Source organism: the organism of the source record quoted next, unplaced genomic scaffold (genome assembly GCF_019419815.1).
Source record: "Pyrus x bretschneideri cultivar Hongxiangsu unplaced genomic scaffold, Pyrus_bretschneideri_v1 Contig11, whole genome shotgun sequence".
Lineage (NCBI taxonomy): Eukaryota > Viridiplantae > Streptophyta > Magnoliopsida > Rosales > Rosaceae > Pyrus > Pyrus x bretschneideri.
This window is the reverse complement of record NW_025999402.1, coordinates 9,472,604-9,493,477: the sequence shown is the minus strand read 5'-3', so window position 1 is coordinate 9,493,477 and position 20,874 is coordinate 9,472,604. Positions and strand designations below refer to the sequence as shown.

The window sequence follows — 20,874 nt, the reverse complement described above, 5'->3', positions numbered from 1 at the left end:
AAAAGGAATTTCAGAACAAATGTTGATCATTTAACTAGGATTTCTCCGGTACTTACATGGTCTTTTATTCCCTCGTGTTTGCGTTGATCATTCATCGACACTTCTATGCCTGGTATATATGGGCACACAACCCCCGCAGTTGTTTGATGTCAACCGCTAACCGCTATGGTTGCTTGACGTTGAACACCGTGATTGTTTGATGTCGGTCACTCCTATTTTATCTTGATATGGACATTCACATGCTCTAAGCTGGGCATTTGATGTCCATGCTTCTCGAGTAAAAAATAATTTTTTACGAGGGTATTTTTTACTAATTTTGTCAAAGAGTTTTTGAAAAAAAAGAAAATAATTACGAGAGTATTTTTATTAATTTTTTTTTTTAAAACACGTATGCTTCCCTTTCCACCCTTACCCAGCGCACTGCTCCCGCCCGGCCCTCCCCCCTCACCACAGCACTCCGCACCCACCCTTCCCAACGCCGTATACAACCCATATTTTATTTTAGAAAATGGCGTTTAACTCTTTATTTTAACCCAACAAATAAAATAACAATAATTAAAATGTTATTGAAGTAAATATATTGATGCTTTGCATGTTGATGATGACTTGATGAGCCATGATTAAAACTCAACAAACTCATCCGTGAATAAACAAACCGTACGTGACATTAAATTGAACTCTTCTATAAACTTAAATTAATGAAATAACCACATCTATACGTGTATCTATATGGTGATTTGCAAAGCTAGAGATCGGTCCGTGACTCCGTGTAAATATTTCACCCGTATGCTTCCCTTTCCACCCTTACCCAGCGCACTGCTCCCGCCCGACCCTCCCCCTCACCACAGCACTCCGCACCCACCCTTCCCAACGCCGTATACAGCCCAGATTTTATTTTAGAAAATGACGTTTAACTCTTTATTTTAACCCAACAAATAAAATAACAATAATTAAAATGTTATTGAAGTAAATATATTGATGCTTTGCATGTTGATGATGACTTGATGACACATGATTAAAACTTAACAAACTCAACCGTGAATAAATAAACCGTACGTGACATTAAATTGAATTATCCTATAAACTTAAGTTAATGAAATAACCACATTTATGCGTGTATCTATATGATGATTTGCAAAGCTAGAGATCAGTCCGTGACTCCGTGTAAATATTTCTCTAGTCATACCGCTAACATTTTGGCAAGTTTTTCTTCTCATCACAAGAATGTATGGCTACACAAGAAACATTTTGGTGATAAATTTGAGGAATCTTTTAAGGATCTCAAATAAGCTTATATATATATATATATATAATGTCTTACTACACAGTATGTAGATAGATACAGACACATCTAAGTTACTAAGAAAGGAAGGGACCACTTGGTTTCGTAGACTAGAGTGCAGTATTAGTGTTCTTGACCCCACGAGAAGGAGGAGGAGGAGGAGGAGGACAAACAAAAGGATAAAGGGGTGGCAGTTGAGTCGGTACAAGTCTGCATAATAATGGCGGTGACATATATCAGTATCATCACGCGTGAGGCTCAACTTAAACCTTGCAATTTCCATCACAAAAGCAGCCAAGTTTTTCGGTGTTAATTCTAACAGCTCATCTATCTGTTCCAAATTAAACATTAAAAAAAACCATTATTAGTATTATTATTTTTTATTTTTTTATTTTTTTGAGGTAACCATTAATTTATTATTGAAGCATCCATATATCCGTTATATCCATATATTTAATGAAGGTGGATTAACTCGTATCACGATCAATGCAATACAGCTGTAAAACAACATTAAGTTATTTTGGTTTCTATCTTGCAGGGTACAGACAATTATACCAAACCTGTTTGAACTTTAATCACCCAAACAAGCACTTGACACGACTCACGGAAGGTTTTTATTATTGGGCTTAAACTACTAATACTGGGCCAGCAGCCTCCCAAGACATTTGGGCTTTCAGTTTTTGGAGACGAGAAGAAAACTGAAAAGTGTCATCCAGTAGCTTTGGATTACACGAGCCACCCAAAACCACCACGTGTCTCCTCTTTTTTTTTTTCTTTTTTTTTTTTGTTGATGAAAATATGCCTTCCTTCCTTCCTTCCTTCTTTTTTCCTTGCCTTGGGAAGGGAAAAAGGCTAACGGCCTCGAAACGAGCTACACCAAAGAAAAAGGGAGTAAGGAAAAAGAAACGAAAGAGAAAGAGATGCTGAGCAGAACAACAACAACAGTGATAGCTGCTGCTTCTGCGAAGAGTTCCAAGTTGTTTGGGTTTGGGATCAATAACAGCAGCAGCAACAATCTCTGTTGCACTCGTACTACTACTACTAGTCGTACAAGTAATCTCTCGTGGAACTTCATGAACAGCAACAAGCACAAGTGTAGGAAGTCAAGAATGGAGGAGAGGTTCACCACCCGGGCCTCCGCGCAGCCTCTCACGAATGCCGATGACCTCATTGACTCTGTAGAGACCTTCATCTTCGACTGCGATGGTCCGCCTTCTTCAACTTGTTCATTTTCTTACGTTGTTGAATTGAATGTTGATCCAGTGATCTTCTTTGTTTGTTTCATACCTATAAGAATGTAGCAGTGGACATTAATCCATCTGTTAGGATTTGAGCACTTGAAGTTTTTTTAATAATATTATATGAGACTATGAATACACATTTTGTATTGATTTGATTCCCTCCTAAGTCCTAACCATTTTGTCCGATTACCTTTTTAAAAAGGAAAATCCAATTGATTCAGAACCAAGTGTTGCGTTAGAAAAATTGGAGGGAGGGAACCACCGAACGATGATATGATTTGATAGGAATAGGATTACTCATGAATGTTCCGTTAGAATTTTAATAGTGTTTGTCTTACAGTCTTATGGTATTTATCTCTGTCGTGGATGGTATTGGTATTGCTCCATTAAATAATCTTTCAACTCATCACCCAACAACTGCAGGTGTTATATGGAAAGGAGATAAGCTCATAGACGGTGTCCCCCAAACTCTGGATATGCTACGGTCTAAGGTCGGTCTGTCTGTCTGGCTGCCAATGTAGCCACCTATAATATATTTCCGTATTTGTAGTTTTGTACATATTCATATCATAGGCCAGCAAAATCTTTGCTTCACTGGTTTTTATATCTTTCTTTAGGTTTACTCTTGGGTCCAAGTGTCATGTAGCATGATATAGGGAGATAATTTTAAGGGGCTAGCATTGTTATGTGGCCTCAAACCACTTGCATATTGTCTTTTCCTTCAGGGCAAAAGATTAGTTTTCGTTACCAACAACTCAACAAAGTCTAGGAAGCAGTATGGTAAAAAGTTTGAGACGCTTGGTCTGAATGTCAAAGAGGTCAGTGTGACAGTGTGCCATTTTTCTCTTTCCACGCTCACAGATTTAGCAACTCGGTAATTCTAACCACACTTGAACAATTTAAGGAGGAAATTTTTGCGTCATCTTTTGCTGCTGCTGCCTATTTGAAGTCCATTAATTTCCCAAAAGATAAAAAGGTAACCTGCGTGCCTACTTGGTAAAAGTTAATATCTTGTTTCTGTTCATTTGCCTACAAGTGGAGTATTTGTGAAGGGGAATGGTTTGCATCATATGGCATGTTATCTTCTTCATTGTTATTTCTGCTAGATTCTGATAATGTTTTCCAATATTATTTCATCTGATATTTTATTTGCATATAGCCACAGTATTATATTAAGGGTCTATGTTATTAACATGTAAGAAGTTGTGACTTTATTTCCAGTCACTGGCACCTCATGATTAACACTAAATATAGCTAGCGCATTCTAATCATGAATATTGATGATAATACACTGATGGTACGGCGTTTTATAGGTCTATGTGATTGGCGAGGAAGGCATCTTGAAGGAGCTTGAGCTTGCTGGATATGAGTACCTTGGTGGACCAGTAAGTATGAGCTAATTGTCAGTACATTGCAAGTTTTTATTCTGTATCCTAGTCACTGAAATCAAGTGACGTGTTATTCTTCTGAGAGATAGAATGCTCCTGTTATATACGTATAATGTGTGGTATTTATAATGCCTTCTTTTTCTTACAGGAAGATGGTGGGAAGAAAATAGAGCTGAAGCCTGGATATCTGATGGAGCATGATGAGAGTGTATACTTCTGTCCTTTCTTGCATCATAGAACTGAGTTTGTTGTTGGGTTTTTACTTTTTACAGATAAAAATACAAGTAGAACTTTCTCTCAAAGATTTGAAGCTTCTGCATTCCTTTTTGGAACCTTATATTGGAAATTTTATTTGTTCATTGTCTTCTAGGTTGGAGCTGTTGTGGTTGGATTTGATCGAAATTTCAACTACTACAAAATTCAGTAAGTTCTGTTCATTGTTGTGTATGTCAATTTCAATGCATTTGTGTTGAAGATACTGCAAGTTTTTATATTTTACTTTTGGTTACAAGGCACTGTCCTCGTCTTTGTTATTAAAATGTGAGGAATCATTGCTGCTTCCAGTACCCTCTCTTTTAGATTCTTCTTCTACCCCACATAGTTGCCAGAAGTTAACCGTCTTCTTTTTCTTTGGGATGTATTTGTATTTGGGCCTATGTGCAAATATTCTGTTACAGTCTTACAGAGAATTAAATGGAAAGTAATATATATCGTACTTTACCGAGTGCCAAATCATATTAACATAATGATCTTATTATATATGCACTTAAGCATTTGATCTTCCCTGTGTCAGTTAATATTATATGATGGTCATGTAATGGTAGGTATGGGACACTCTGTATACGCGAAAACCCTGGATGTCTTTTCATTGCTACAAATCGTGATGCTGTCACTCATCTCACAGATGCTCAGGAATGGGCAGGTTCATTTCTTTCTTCTCCTTGTTGCACTTTGTGTTTTAATTACATTATTCTCAAATGCACCGTTACGCTGCAAAACATTTGAAGATTTTTCTGATTGGAAATTCGAAACTTATTTAATAGGGGTAGCAGTCTGCGTTCCTTCACTCGTTCTGTTGTACTTACGCTTTCATATCTCCTTGATCATATTCAATTATCAAAGTACAAAAATAAGGGACAGGAGATATGAGTGTGAAAATTTTCACCTTTTAGGAGATCTTAGTGAAAAAGCATATCGGAATCTATTGAACTCGTGAATCTTCTGAATGTTGAATCAGATTATCCATGCTTCAATTACTGATACATGAGTTAGTGATAATTTCTAGATTATATGAGACTAAACTTCAAAGTTTACTAGGAAACCCTTGGATTTATGGACCTAAATATACTTGACCGAATGGGTTGTTACTGAAATGATGAAGCAACTTCTCTCTCAATAGCTACTACAATTTGTACTATACTGCAGGTGGTGGTTCAATGGTTGGTGCTATCCGTGGATCAACTCAACATGAGCCATTGGTTGTGGGAAAACCCTCAACTTTTATGATGGACTACTTAGCAAATGAGTAAGTCAAATGCCTTATTTTATCTTGAGTAACATGAGTGCTGTTGATCTTGAGCAAAGACCGACCATATTATGATGAGAAGTCTTATGCTACAGAACAAGGTCACCTCTCAATGTGCACAGCATATAGTGTGATACAGATAATGCTCTTTAGGTTTGCGATATGGTCTTCATTGGTTTAGCATTTAATATATTCGGTTTGATCAATGACAGATTTGGCATCCTGAAGTCACAGATTTGCATGGTTGGGGACAGATTAGATACTGATATTCTGTTTGGACAAAATGGTGGTTGCAAAACTCTTCTTGTTCTCTCGGGTAACCAAAATCTGCATTGTTTGGGCCAAGTATATTTCATATTGTGATGTATTTAAGCTAAGTAAGGCTTTTCTGTTTTGTGTGATAGGCGTCACCACCTTACCAGTGCTTCAGAGTCCCGACAACTCCATACAACCAGATTTTTACACGAACAAGATTTCAGACTTTTTGTCTCTCAAGGCTGCAACTGTATGATAACGTTACCCCTCAAACCAATCTTGTGCTCATCTGTCATTATTTGCCTGTGCCAGTCGTAACTTCGATATTATTAATGGCCATGTAAATTTTATTTTTCCAGCTGGATATAGGTTTCAGATATCTATGAATTTGTGAAATTGATTGTCTATGAACATGTGTGTATCTATATATTGACAGATAGATAATAGAGATATAGTTCCATTGTTTCCATTATCCTGCATATTCTTGGCAACCAAATCAGCACATAGCTCCAGCCTGCAGCATCCGTATCTCACGTGCTCGGAGCCTCGGAGTCTCGGACATGCTAATGAGGTATATTGTTGATTTCATATCCCCGAAGTTTGGGACTACCCGTAGGGGAGATCTAATTTGTCTTAAGTAGTGAAACTGAAAGCTGTCTATTTGTTGGGGCAACTGAGACAAAGAACATGCATTGGAGTTGGTGAAAAGCATTGCCTTCATTTAGTTATTGGTTTTGAAGAACTCGGCGGAGAACAAAAGCTTGCTTTAAGGCGACGAAAGTTCGAAATCATGAATTTATACTAACCAAATGACAAATGTCTCAATACTAATGTCGTGACAAAGGGCATAAGTGACTGCGTGTCTATTTGTGGTGAAACGAGATTCCTAGTCTCGTTCGCCTCATTTCCGAATCAATGGACCATTCATTTGTATTTTGCTTACATTTTTAAGTTATTTAAGTTACCAAATCAAAAACCAAATTAAACTTGTTATTTTTGTTGTTTAGTAAGGGTTCACATAAATCTAGTAATATGTTGAGGTCTGATCAATCGACACCCTTACTTGTGCCATTATATTATGGGAAATTTTATTTGGACCCAATTATTTTATCTCTACACCCAACTAACAAGTTTTATCTACCAAACTTCCAAGTTTACCCTTAAATAAATAAGAATAAGAAAAGAAAAGAAAATAAATATTGGTGTTTTTATCTCTACACCCCATAACTCTAAAACTGGCACACCAGTGCGTTTCTCTATTATTTCTGGCAAAACTCACCCAAATAACAGCAAAATATTCTCTCAAGTTCATCAACGAGTTAGCTTGCTAGAAACCCTTATCAGCCCTCATTTATAATTTGAGCGTAGGTTTTCGGCTAATATGGTTTGAACTATTATCTGAGAGTTGGCTATTTGCATAAATTATTAAAACTAACAAGTCAGCTTGCATAAATTATTAAAGCTTCCATGTTAGTTAGTGTCTATTTAGAAGAGATAGCAACAAGGGTTTCGTAAGCTTTTTCCTCATATTGCAGGAATTTGTTTCATGCCCAACGAATTGGTAAGAAATTTTCTTCGTTGAAATTATAAATGAGAGCCGCTAAAGGTTTCATGCAATAAAGGTTTCTAGTAAACTTACTTGTTGATGAACTTAGGAGAATATTTTGTTGTCATTTGGGTGTGTTTCGCCCGAAATAATGGAGGAGTGCATATGTGTGCCATTTTTTTGAGTTAATGGGTGTAGAGATAAAAACACCAATATTTATTTTCTTATTCTTATTTATTTAAGGGCAAACTTGAAAGTTTAGTAGAGAAAATTTTTTATTTGGATGTATAGATAGGATAGTTGGGTAAATTTATCTTATATTATCCTTACATTTGCAATTGGAAAGAACACAAATTTTAATGCCGTTGCCAGGAATAGATGTTATTTTCTAATTAATAACGTTGAGAATATCACAATTGTGTATCACATTTGCTGCCATAATTATCAGAGGGGGAGCTGGCAGAGTTCTTATTTTTTTTGGTTGGGATATGACACCATTAGAAAAGTACCATAACATGCACAATGGGCAGCCAAAGTGGTTACTTACTATAGAGGAAGATTCTCTCTTCTCATAATCTCTTTCTCATTTTCTTTTTCTCATACTTAAACGTTTATGGTTAAACCACATCAACATCTTATATTAATTTTTTATAAAAACAATAAGACAAAAAGCAATATGTGAGAGAATAAAAAAGAAAGGGATAAGACTAAAAAAAGGAGAGAATTCTACCCCGCTTACTATATGTCCAAGTGTCACATCCCGGCCCGGGGCAGATCACTTCCCGGGCCCGCTCCACCACCGTAGCACGATATTGTCCGCTTTGGGTTTACCATTCCCTCACGGTTTTGTTTTTGGGAACTCACGAGCAACTTCCCAGTGGGTCACCCATCATGGGATTGCTCTAGCCCCCTTCTCGCTTAACTTCGGAGTTCCTATGGAACCCGAAGCCAGTGAGCTCCCAAAAGGCCTCGTGCTAGGTAGGGATGGGAATATACATATAAGGATCATTCCCCTGGGTGATGTGGGATGTCACAATCCACCCCATTAGGGGCCCGACGTCCTCATCGGCACATCACGGCCAAGGTTAGGCTCTGATACCAATTGTCACATTCCGCCCCGGGGCGGATCACTTTCCGGGTCCGCTCCACCACCGTAGCACGATATTGTCCGCTTTGGGTTTACCATTCCCTCACGGTTTTGTTTTTGGAAACTCACGAGCAACTTCCCAGTGGGTCACCCATCATGGGATTGCTTTAGCCCCTTTCTCGCTTAACTTCAGAGTTCCTACGGAACCCGAAGCCAGTGAGCTCCCAAAAGGCCTCGTGCTAGGTAGATATGAGAATATACATATAAGGATCACTCCCCTGGGTGATGTGGGATGTCACACCAAGCACATAAACATAAATTCCATTATTCAAAATGTGAAGAACTCGTCTTCTTTATGGCAGATGAAATTGTAGTTCATAAACCAATTAATTTGACTGTATTGTGTTTGCTCGATTTATTGTAATACGACCAAGCGCCTCCCTCTTATTGACAACTTCTAGTCACTGACATTATTGAAACCTCTAAACATTGTAATATACTAAAAATGAACAGTATTAGAATTGTTTTGTTAAAGCTTCTTAAAAGAAGATAACGTTTTTCTTTTTAATACAATGATATATGTTTATATCAAAATATGAGATAATTTATTAGTATCAAATTTGTTATCCACACGACAATCGAACTTAAAAGCTCGTCGTATAATACAATAATAAATGACAGTATAAGAGAGAATTTACATAAGAAAATAATGCATGGTGATTTGATTTATCTTTTGTAGTTTCAAAATAAAAAAGAAAAGAAAAATGTGACATTTATTTTTCCTCCTAACCCAGTCATCATGAAAAGCAATATTTTCCTCTCGATTTCCATTTCCTCCGAATCCTTTCTCCTTTCTCCTTTCCCTTTTCTTCAATCAACCAATCAACCACAGAACACGCTCACATTCTCTTTCCCCCTTTCATCCACCCTTCTCCTTTGATTTCCATTTCTGCCACTCCCTCTCTCTTTCTCTAATCACCCCCAACTCCCCTGTTCTATGCAAATTAGGATTGATCCCAGTTAGGGTTTTGATCCTTTTCATCAGAAAACCAAGAAATGGATTCGGACGAAGAGTGCGACATGCTCGACGCCAACGATGACGACGACGATTTCTACAGTGGCGGCGATGATGACGCAGCTGCCGCTATGGACAGCGACGACGCTGGAGTTGCAGATTACGAGTTCATCGACAACGACTCCGACGATTCCAATGATGTCGCCTCGCATCGTTACCAGGTGGCTTTTCTCTTCAATTATCACAATTTCATATCTTCTCTTTTAGTTTCTTCGAAATGGTTTTGGTTAATTGATTTTTTATCTTATTTTTCTTCTGGGTTTTGAAAGTTGAGCCCTTTAGTACATGTCCAAATGTTAAATGTGCTTAATTTTATGTTGGGTCTACTCATCAATTTTATTCTTTTTGTTGTATTCGGCGTTGTGGTAATGTTAGTGTTGCTGATTTTGATCTTAGGTTTCATTGATTTATCCGAAATGTAAATTTAGTTCGTGTTGTGGTAATGCCTTAAAAAGTCTGAGGCTTTACTTATGGTGGAAATGTTGATTCTGCTAGAATTATAGCTTCGTTATAATGTTAATATTCCTTGATTTGATATTTGGGTTAGTTAGGCTAGAGTTACTAAGGAAGGATTTCCATAGGTGCTGCTATTCTTAACAAAAAAAGAGTTTGCATAGATTGTGGGATAATTCTATCGGGTGCCTTTTTCTTTTGTTTACTTGATTTGTTTTGTTTTGTTTTGTTTTTTTTTTTTTTTTGTTCGGGCCTCGGGTTCCCCCCTCTTCTTCTCGTAGGGGACTTTTGGTGGTGGACAATGCCAATTATGTTTGGAGAAATTTGGTATTTATTTGATCGGTAGCTGACCATGGTTGAAGTAATTGGTTTTTTTCATCTTTGTGGCTCCTTTGGAGCTTGCACTGTTTCGGTGAACTCCATGGATGTGGTAGCCTTTCTCTTGAAGCATTTGGATCTCGGAAAAAGTAAAGTTAAAATATGATGCATATCGCAGAATGTTGCGTGCTCTCATTGTTGTGTCTAAAGATGGGAAAGTCTTTTAGTTTAAGATACATACTAATTGAAGTTTTGCACCTTATAGTTATTGTACATGAAATTTGTTAGTGGTTTTGCTACATGCGTTTCTAACCTTTGGAAATTTTTAATGAACTCTACTATTCTGTGATATCTTTGCTTTATTTTCTCAATGTGTATTTACTGAAGCACACTTCGATGCTTGTCTGTAGGCAAAAATAAGTTTATTGCTTAGTTGTGGCTCCTATTATTGTTGTAATTTCGTTTTTTTTTTTATTGCAGCAAAACTACAATGTTTTGACAGAAGCTGACATTCGTCGGCATCAAGAGGAGGATATTATGAGGATATCTACAGTGCTCTCTATTCCAAAAGTTGCAGCTAGTATACTGCTCCGCTACTATAATTGGTAAATTGTTGTCTCCAATATTTCTTTTCTTCGCTTATTTTGCTAATTTCTTTACATGCTGACATGGATTGCCTTCACTCTTGGTAATGGGTACCTGGGTTATGTGACCCTAGTTTAGTTTGTCAGATAATTTCCACTATACCTTCCCCAATTTGTATATGATGCAATTATTTGATAGTTTTATACCATGGTGCATTGTTTTCCAATTTGTTTTGCCATGCATTTATTTGATAAGTTTTATACCACGGTGCATTGTTTTTCTGGATTTTCTAAAGAATGTATACTTCCTTTATACTCACAGGAGTGTCAGTAAAGTACACGATGAGTGGTTTGCAGATGAAGAAAGGGTTCGCAGGGCTGTTGGCTTGCCAGAGAAACCAGTTGTTGAATATCCTAATGCTAGTGAAGTAAGCTGTCCATGCTTTCAGATGTCATCAAGTTTCAGCCTTTTTTTGCTTCAAAGTTTTTTCTGCCTTAGACTGGTATATATGGCTAACAACTTTGATAACATGGTCTTTTGTTTAACAGCTTAATTGTGGGATTTGTTTTGAGACCTATCCTCGTGATAAGATGCATGCTGCAGCTTGTGGTCATCCTTTCTGTTCCTCATGCTGGGCAGGTTTGATACAATGTCATATATTTGTCTTTTTTCTTCCATGGAAAAGTTGAACTTTTAGTGTAGTGTGGCATGATTTTTTCACTTTTCTATTATCGCCAGGGATGCATTTATAAAAAAAATGCTGTAATATAAGAAAAGTATGTCCTAGTCAAACTTTTGTTTATAGGGTCCTCAATACATGTGGATCTCATCTCATGTATTTGTGCAAGACCCCGTGTTGATGATTTTACGGTAGCACTTAAAAGTGAAGACTGGTCCTCCTTTTGTCATCAATTAGTGGGATTTATTTTCCCATCATATATAGCATTTTCTAGGACCTATACGCGCACACACATATTATGTATAAATAACATGAGTGTTGATAATGCGATGTGTTATATGCGTTGTAGTTCTGTTTCTTGTACTACTTATACAATTTTTGTATTGATTTTTATGTCTCTGTCATCTAATATCCAGAAATCTGAAGTTTACAAATATATATCATTTTTTCATCTTGTTTTTATGTTTCCAAATGAATTTTGAGTTCTGTAAGACGTTCTTTTATAATTTTCCATGTCTTGTAGGCTATATTAGCACAGCCATTAATGATGGCCCTGGATGTTTGATGTTGCGCTGTCCGGATCCATCTTGTAGTGCCGTTGTTTGCCAAGATATGATTAATGATTTGGCTTCCTATGAAGAGAAGGAGAAATATTCTCGCTACTTTATTAGATCTTATGTTGAAGACAATAGGAAGGTAATCCCAGGATTGGATCCTTGATCACAATGATCAGCGATTTGTCTATTCTCCCAAAGTAAATGCAAAACCTTAGTCCTTATATCTTCTTACTTGCCAAACGCTTAATTAATTTATGGTTATAGTGATTAAAAACAAGTAGAACCATTCTAGTTTGCAAGTTGATAGTGTAGCATTAAAGAGCATCTCCTATTCGGTACTTGTGTTTTTATGTAAACTAGACACACAACTGAATTGGTGGCATCATAGGTAACAGTATATGGGTGAGAATGGTCTTGCAGTGGCAACTTAGAAGTAAACTTAAAGATTGCTTCATATCTGATAAGATGATTACAGAAAAATATTTATGTTTTTCATTACCTTACCCTAGTTGTTCCGTACAACTAGAGCAAGGTAATGCATGACCTTGTGAATTCTCTGTAAGGTTTTAAACATATATTTTGTATTTGAATGTTGTTTTTTACTAGCCTTCATTCAACATTTTGTTGACCATTTTATTTCATGGATGTTTCTCTGTAGACAAAATGGTGTCCTGCTCCAGGCTGTGATTATGCTATAGATTTTATTGTTGGTGGTGGAAGCTATGATGTTACCTGCCGCTGTTCATATAGCTTTTGCTGGAACGTGAGTCTCTTTGAATTCTTTGCATATAGTTTTTATCTTCATTGAAAATTGCATGTATGTGCATTTTGTATGGCGTGCGGGATGAAGTTATGATAAGATGCGGCTATGTGAGAATTCTCCAAAAATCAGAACATGATTGTGTTGAAATGATATATGATGTGGCTTTTTTTATTTTTTTATTTATTTTTTTTGCTTTTTATATTTATGCTTTGTTTTGTGTTGCATATGAGCCCATAAACATTGTACAGTATCACTTGGTGCTTCATACGAAGTTATCCTGTTCTTCATAGGTGCTCATGGCATTTACATCTTGTGAATTTGACCTTGCAGTGTACTGAGGAAGCTCACCGTCCAGTTGATTGCGGCACTGTGTCAAAATGGATAATGAAGAATAGTGCAGAATCTGAAAATATGAATTGGTACGTAAGACATTAGTTATTGGCGGAATGGTACATTAAATTAGGAGAACAGTGATCAGATGTGAAGATTGGACTACTCCATGTCCCATAGGATGATGGGAAAATAATCTATGTTCTGATGCCAAATAATGTTTGATGAAAGCATGGCCAGTCCCTACCATAATAATTGCATGACCTGTCTAGCCATGTTATCCTGGATATACGCTTTGATATCATATTGCAACGAACAATCCTGTAGCTAGGTAGTGCGCAAATGCCAATGTTGAAGTGTGGGATGGTGCCAGCCAAAAGAAAAGTTCCGTAATGGCCACCATAGTGTGGACTTTATAAGTTGGGAGCTGAATTTTTGATGATTTCCTAAAATATTGGAGTAAAATTTCTCAATGTTTGGGTGTTAAGCTTATAGTGTGGCCAAAAATGTGCTTATTCCATTTCCTAGTTCAAACTATTTTGATGGAATAGCCGCAGAAAGATAGGCAATCTGGGTTTACATCAGGGATGGATTAAATGAAGACTTAAGTCTACAAATTTTTCTTTGTTTTGAATGATCGAATGAATAATTCACAAACCCTGATACCATTCTCAATAACTTAAAATTCTTTGAGGGCCTATCCCTCTCAGGTACGCATGTCATCAATAGGTCCTGGTTATTTACCATCATGTATAACTCCAGTACAGCAGAAACAGTGGCCTTACCAAATATTTTTTTTATATTGTTTTTAGCCCAAAGTACTAAGTTATATTGTTGATGGATTTCAGGATATTGGCTAATTCCAAGCCCTGCCCAAAGTGCAAACGGCCGATTGAGAAAAACCAAGGCTGTATGCATATCACTTGCACACCACCTTGTAAATTTGAGTTTTGCTGGTAAGCATTTTAGTAACACTACCTATTGAATTTTGATTCCTGTGCATTGTAATCATCTGAAAAGTGATTTATTATCTTGCGCTCCTTTTCTAGTTTTCTACAAAGGCATTTCTTATGTTACCACCTTGTAAATTCGAGTTTTTCTGGTAAGCATTTTAGTAACACTACCTATTGCATTTTGATTCCTGTGCACCGTAATCATCTGAAAAGTAATTTATTATCTTGCGCTCCTTTTCTAGGTTTTTACAAAGGCGTTACTTACTTATGTCAAAGCTGGATTTCATGTCATCATGTATCTTGTTCGAACACTATCTGCTCAAAAAGAGGGAAAAAAAAACAAAATATTTCTAGAACACTGATACGTGTAGTGCATTACATGCTTTCAGGCTTTGCCTCGGTGCATGGTTGGATCATGGTGAAAGGACAGGTGGCTTTTATGCATGTAACCGTTATGAGACAGCAAAGCAGGAGGGAGTGGTATGTTTTTTTTTTTTTTTTTTTTTTTTTTTTTTGAGAAGAAACTATAACAGTTTATTAAAAAAGAAAAGTGTAATACACAGAAGTGGATAAGAAATCCACCAAGAACAGAACAAGAAAATCTCTCCAGAGGATCAGATTACAAGTAGGACAACCTCAACCAAAATCATTTTACAACTGCTAACATAGCCCACAGTATGTGAGAAAGAGAGTAATTCTTAAATTCATTTGAAACTGAAGCCCAGAAGGCTGCCCAATATCTTACTCTTCCCCACAGATCTGCTACCCCCACACCAGTATAATCCTCAAAAATTCTTTTGTTACGCTCCAACCAAATGTTCCAAAAAACTGCCGACACCAGACAACCCCACAAAACTTTAGCTTTCCTCCCAATTCCTAGAGCCTCAAAATTAGTGCTTAGAAGCTCGAAACAACCCTTTGGGATGACCCAACTTACTCTAACCTCCTGAAACAATTTCCACCACAGTTGAATCGTGTAAGAACAATGAAGAAAAATGTGGTTAACACTTTCCTCCTTTGCTTTACACAAACTGCACCAATGGGGAGAGATGCAAATAAAAGGACTTCTCCTTTGAATTTGATCACAAGTATTGAGCCTCCCAATAGCCACTAGCCACACAAGAACTTTGACCTTCGGAGGAACTTTTGATTTCCAAATCTGTGAAGAGGGTGGAAAATGTTGCACAATCCCATTGTTGCTCAAGAAAGAGCGATAGGATTTGCAAGTGAACAATCCTGATAATTCCAGTTTCCACCTTCTATCATCCGCTCTTGATTGAGACAAGCGAACATTTTCCACTTTCTGTAATAATCTAGCCGCCTCTTCTATCTCCACCTCGTTCAAATTTCTCCTGAAATCAAAATTCCAGCTCAAAGAATTGATAGAAAGATCCACAAAACTTGCGATGTTCTGGTTGTGCATTCTCGATAGCAAGAATAATCTAGGAAATTGTTCTTTCAATGGTCCCCCTTCCAACCAACCATCCTCCCAACACCTCACCCTCTCCCCATTGCCCACCTCAAACTTGCAACATTGTAGAAATGATTGGAGACCACACGAAATATCTTTCCAGGGGCTTCGACTTGAACCCCGCAATGGAGGATTTGCATTCCACCCATTATCCTGCAGCCCATACTTGCTTCTTATCACCTTGTGCCAGAGAGAATTTGGTTCCTTTGGGAATCTCCACAACCACTTAGCCAATAACGCTTCATTCTGATTTCTCAAATTCCCTACTCCTAAACCCCCTTCCTCCTTACTTTTAATAACTATCTCCCATTTCACCAGGTGGTTTTTCTTTCCTTCCTCCACCCCCTCCCAAAGAAATCCTTTCATTAGTTTTTCTAGGCGTCCAATCACCCCGCAAGGAATTTTGAACAAGGACATGTAGTAGATTGGCAAGCTTCCCAAAACAGATTGAATCAAAGTTAATCTGCCTCCTCTAGATAAGAAGGCCTTCTTCCAATTTTGAAGTCTTTTTTCCATTTTTTCTACCACTGGATCCCAAAACATAAGTGCTCTTGGCCTACCCCCAAGAGGGAGACCCAAATACTTTATTGGCCAACTACCCACCTCACAACCCCAAGAATCTGCCAACCTTTTTAATTTCTCACAATCTGAGTTTATTCCAGCCAAAGAACACTTCGTTTTGTTGATTTTCAACCCTGAAACAGTACAAAATAAATTGAGCACCTCTAATAAATTGTTCCAAACTTCCTCATCATCCGCCAAGAAGAAAATAGTATCATCAGCAAATTGAAGATGAGAGATCTCCACCCTTTCTTGCCCAATGCCTAAACCTTTGATCAGCAGATTTTCTTGAGCCTTCTCCATTAATCTACTCAAGACGTCCACTACTAAGGTAAAAAGAAAAGGTGACAGTGGGTCGCCTTGTCTCAAACCTCTTGAAGCATGAAATTTTCCCCTAGGCCTCCCATTGATCAAAACGGAGAAATTTGCAGAATTTAGACATCCCTGCACCCATTTTCTCCATCTAATGCCAAAGCCTTTTCTTTGTAAAACTTCGTCTAAAAATCTCCACTCGACATGATCATAAGCCTTTTCAAAATCGATTTTAAACACCAATCAGGAGGGAGTGGTATGTTAATGCAGTTTGCATCTCTATTATGATGGTCGCGTATTTTCTCCAGCTATTAACTCAGTTTGTGCCATATTATATGATTCTTATCATATTGTTATATACAGTATGATGAGTCAGAGAAGCGAAGAGAGATGGCCAAGAACTCTCTGGAGAGGTACACTCATTATTATGAAAGATGGGCAACCAATCAATCGGTAAGTACCTAGTTTGCCTAAGAATTTTGTAAAACTGATGTCACTCAGACATCAGTTTTCTGACGTTCTCGTGTATGCTCATAGTTCTGACGTTAACTATCTAAAAGGCATATTTCCAAATGAACCAGGTTCAGTTAACTTTTTCGGCTATGTTTTACCTCGATAGTAGACAGTCATACGTACATAATGTGACTCTGCATGAACACGTACGGAAGACGAATTTATATATTTCCTTTACATTGATGATTTCAACACTTGTTATAAACTTATAGGCAATAAAACTGTTGACAAACAATTATTGTGCTTGCTATGATCGGTTTTCTGAAGTATTGATGTTTGCTCATTGTTGGAAATGTCAATTAGTTAAATTAAAGTTGTTTGATTTTTATAAAAAAAGTTTTGTGGCTTTGTTTGACTTATTTGCTTACTTAACGTTTATCTCCTTGATGCTTTAGCAGATGCATTCTTTGGATTAATGTCAATTACTTGACATTTATCGTAGGCTCTATGTGCACGTGCAAATGCCTTTTATTTTGTAAATTGATACTTTAGCAGTTTCTATTATCTTCATTTTTTGGGGTATAAACAGTATCTATAATTTCAAAATACACGTTTTTCATGACAATCTATGATACTTAAATAGTTTATGTTAATGTCTAATTTTGTTTCGTTTCCCTTCACTGCAGTCCCGGCAGAAAGCACTTGCAGACTTGCAGCAGATGCAAACTGTGCACGTAAGTAAAACTTTTTACCATCAGCTTTCTTGGTTAGTGATTCTGGTATAGCTGATTGATGTGGATATCAATTGTGTGGTTTGTGTTCCTGGGTTTATGCTTAGTGCAGTGTATTTTCTATATATACAATTTTATCCTTCAGTTTCAACTGTTTTTTGTTCAGTTTTTTTAAGTCATGTATACTGTCGTTGTTATTGTAGCTTGAGAAGCTGAGCGATATCCAGTGCCAACCTGAGTCACAGCTGAAGTTCATTACAGAGGCCTGGCTACAGGTATACTACAAGTTACCACACTTTTCTACCAAGGAGTCTATTGCTCTTTCTTATTAAATTTTCGCTATTTTCAGATAGTTGAATGTAGGCGAGTACTAAAATGGACATATGCTTATGGATATTATTTACCGGAGCATGAACATGCCAAGAGACAATTCTTTGAGTACTTGCAAGGTATGTCATTTTCTCAAGCTCGAAGATAGACAATGCATCATGTTGCTTTGTTGTCATTAATATCTGTTTCCGCAGGTGAAGCTGAGTCTGGGTTGGAACGGCTTCATCAATGTGCAGAAAAGGAGCTACAAGTTTACCTCAATGATCACCCATCAAAAGATTTCAATGAGTTCCGCACAAAACTTGCCGGATTGACCAGGTGATAGAATTAAAAGCACACCACAAAGTAGCACACAAATGTCCTATTAATTTTCCTTATTAACAATAAGATTTGTCAATTGTAGCATATGAAAATAAGGGTCTTTCCTGCAGAAGATTGTTTTATCTAACTACTTAAAATGTCACAAAAATTGGGCTGTTGTCCCTACTGACCAGCCACCGAAAAATAATTATTAGACCAACTTACACTTATCTAAAGTCTATGAAATTTTATATGCAGATACTAGACACACAGAGCTACACTCATACAAATTTTCGGGATTTTTGGAGTTGATTTGCTATTTAAATTAAATCGAATTAAAACAGGACAAAAACAGATTTTAAGTATTTCACAAATTAAGAAAAACGAGTTAGGGGAATTGCTATCCACCACCAAATAATCATGCAAACATGTTATGTTTCATTCAAATTCCTTCTATTTCCGGATGAAGATGCTCAAGTTGGCTCAATGTTAGAACTCAACCTATTACTCTTTCTTATGTAGTATGTTAAGAGAATGGCGTTTTTAACTTAACTTAGTCCCTAACATGCAATCTAGAATGGTGTGTTCATAGATTTAACAAGTAGAAATCATTAAGAACGAAAAGAGTTTGAGTCATCACAAGGCATCGTAAGTACTAGCGTTGTCTTACTTATCCTAAAAATTGGTTCACATGTTAATCGCAATTAACAAGTACTACTCTAGAACATATGTAGGTCCTCATTTGACAAGGGCAGGCACACACATATATTCATGGCATTAGAATCCTAGATATGCTTACTAAGTATGCATCCGTAGAAAACACATAAAGAATTCATCAATGAGACAAGTAGTGAACCAATTTTCATCCATTCATAAAAGTAATTGAAACGAAATGTCATAACAAACTTGCAATCATATTTGGGGCTTCAAAACAGCCCCTAACTACTAAAAATTTGGTTACACAATCCTTAAGTTAAAACAGAAGATAGACATGAGTTTGAGAAAATAGAACCGAAAGAAATCGACTAAGGCTTCTCCTCCCTTCCTTCCCCAATGCTACTTTTGAACCAATTCTTGCTGCATCATTTTCTTCTCCTTAACTCACCCACTAATAGCCATTTAGTGATGACAATAAGTGAGAGGAAATGTAAAACAATTGTAACTCCTTGGGTAGCCTTTATGCCAATTACTCCCTCTTAATCCTCATCTTTAATTCCATTTCCTCTGATATTTGAATAGGTGTCAGCTGGTTTGTTCTTGATTGCATCAGTTTTGGCTACTAGATTTATTGGATTTATTGCTTTCAATGCTTTCTTGTCAGTTACAAACTGCTTAGCCTCTTGGAAACCTTTCAGTATTAAAACGGCCATAACTTCTTCTAGAAAAATGATATTAACAATCCACGAAATGCTCCAGAAAATAGACATCCGTAGCTTTCCAAGCATATAAGGCTCATTCTCTAATTCATTCTGAGCTGTCCGCAACTTGCTTCCAAAGTCAGCTGACCTGCACAGGCAGTTTTGACGAATTTGTTACTTAAAATTCCACTTGTGCTATTTTTCTTTTCTTTACTTGACAAATCCTACAAAACACAAAAACAAAGTAAATAGCTCAAAAATATAAGGAACTAACTAAGAAAAGACAAGTGAATTTGATGTAAAATTTATATAAATAAGAGCTTATCACCAGGTTATGTTCCACTAAATATATTACACTAAAGTTTTCTGATTGGATAAGTTGACTTGGGTTACAATGATATAGCTTTTCAGTTTATTGATTTATGGTTCAATTTCAATGAAAACAGCGTGACTCGAAACTACTTTGAAAATTTAGTTCGAGCTCTGGAGAATGGTCTATCAGACGTGGATTCCCATGGTACCTGCAGCAGGACAGTAAGCTCAAAGAGTTTGGGAGGTTCAAGTAAGGGAAGAGGTGGGAGGGGCAAGGCTGCAACATCCAGGTCAAGTAGTTCCAGTAGAAACATTGACGATTTAGGCCACTGGTCCTGTGAACATTGCACCTTTGCAAATGTCAGGCCGGCCAGTGTGTGCCAGATGTGTCAACAGCGCCGGTAACTTGTTTCCTATGCAAATTGGCCTAATTGGTTGTGGAGGCCTTTGTTTTGCCTCTTTGGCTGGCAGATTGCAGCGGAGAAATAGCGTGGCGGGTTGCGAGGGAAGGGTTACTTACCTTTAGAATTGCCAGTGCGAGGAGGATGCAGAAAATATCAAGGGTCGGAGGAAGAGACTGTCTTGCTTGTGTATTGGAACATGAGCTGTATATAGTTCCTGTTGTTTGTCTAGCATTTCTGTGGCTGTCTTGATTCATGCAAATGCAAATGCCTTGGACCTGTAATTTTCATGTCATTAATCAGTTGCTGATAAAATTGTAGCAAAGTTGGAATCTTTAAAAAAGTGGGTGGTGGTGGTTGTAACTTGTAAGAGGAAACTAGTCGCGGGGGGACTGGTAATTGAATTGGACCCTGCTGCACCTGCACAAGTTGAATAAGTTATGTACTAATTATCTTCCTCTTTTTTCTCATCTTGAAAGCAAATGAACGACCGATGTCCCTTTCGGGTTTCCTTTTGCCCCAATTCCCCTCCCTGAATTTCTATGAATGGCACTGCTGCTACTCTTTAAATTCCATTGTTCTCTGTTATCATTGTGCAAGTGAAAGCC

The 20,874-nt window shown here is 37.2% G+C and overlaps 2 protein-coding genes across 2 annotated transcripts; both read left to right on the top strand.

The window, feature by feature from the left end:
• Positions 1 to 2,112: 2,112 nt before the first annotated feature.
• LOC103951833 (phosphoglycolate phosphatase 1A, chloroplastic) lies at positions 2,113 to 6,163 on the top strand. The gene is made up of 11 exons (XM_009363294.3): positions 2,113 to 2,488; positions 2,947 to 3,014; positions 3,249 to 3,341; positions 3,428 to 3,499; positions 3,837 to 3,908; positions 4,060 to 4,119; positions 4,282 to 4,334; positions 4,736 to 4,833; positions 5,337 to 5,436; positions 5,649 to 5,752; positions 5,841 to 6,163. Exons 1-11 carry the CDS (start codon positions 2,203 to 2,205, stop codon positions 5,945 to 5,947), a joined length of 1,113 nt encoding a protein of 370 aa, XP_009361569.2. The 5' UTR covers positions 2,113 to 2,202; the 3' UTR covers positions 5,948 to 6,163.
• A 2,984-nt stretch (positions 6,164 to 9,147) lies between these two features.
• On the top strand, positions 9,148 to 20,789 carry LOC103951834 (probable E3 ubiquitin-protein ligase ARI8). Its single transcript, XM_009363295.3, has 15 exons — positions 9,148 to 9,560; positions 10,651 to 10,775; positions 11,077 to 11,182; positions 11,304 to 11,394; positions 11,958 to 12,130; positions 12,650 to 12,754; positions 13,085 to 13,173; positions 13,933 to 14,040; positions 14,427 to 14,517; positions 16,745 to 16,834; positions 17,521 to 17,568; positions 17,769 to 17,840; positions 17,915 to 18,014; positions 18,090 to 18,213; positions 20,000 to 20,789. Exons 1-15 carry the CDS (start codon positions 9,381 to 9,383, stop codon positions 20,268 to 20,270), a joined length of 1,773 nt encoding a protein of 590 aa, XP_009361570.2. The 5' UTR covers positions 9,148 to 9,380; the 3' UTR covers positions 20,271 to 20,789.
• Positions 20,790 to 20,874: the final 85 nt, after the last annotated feature.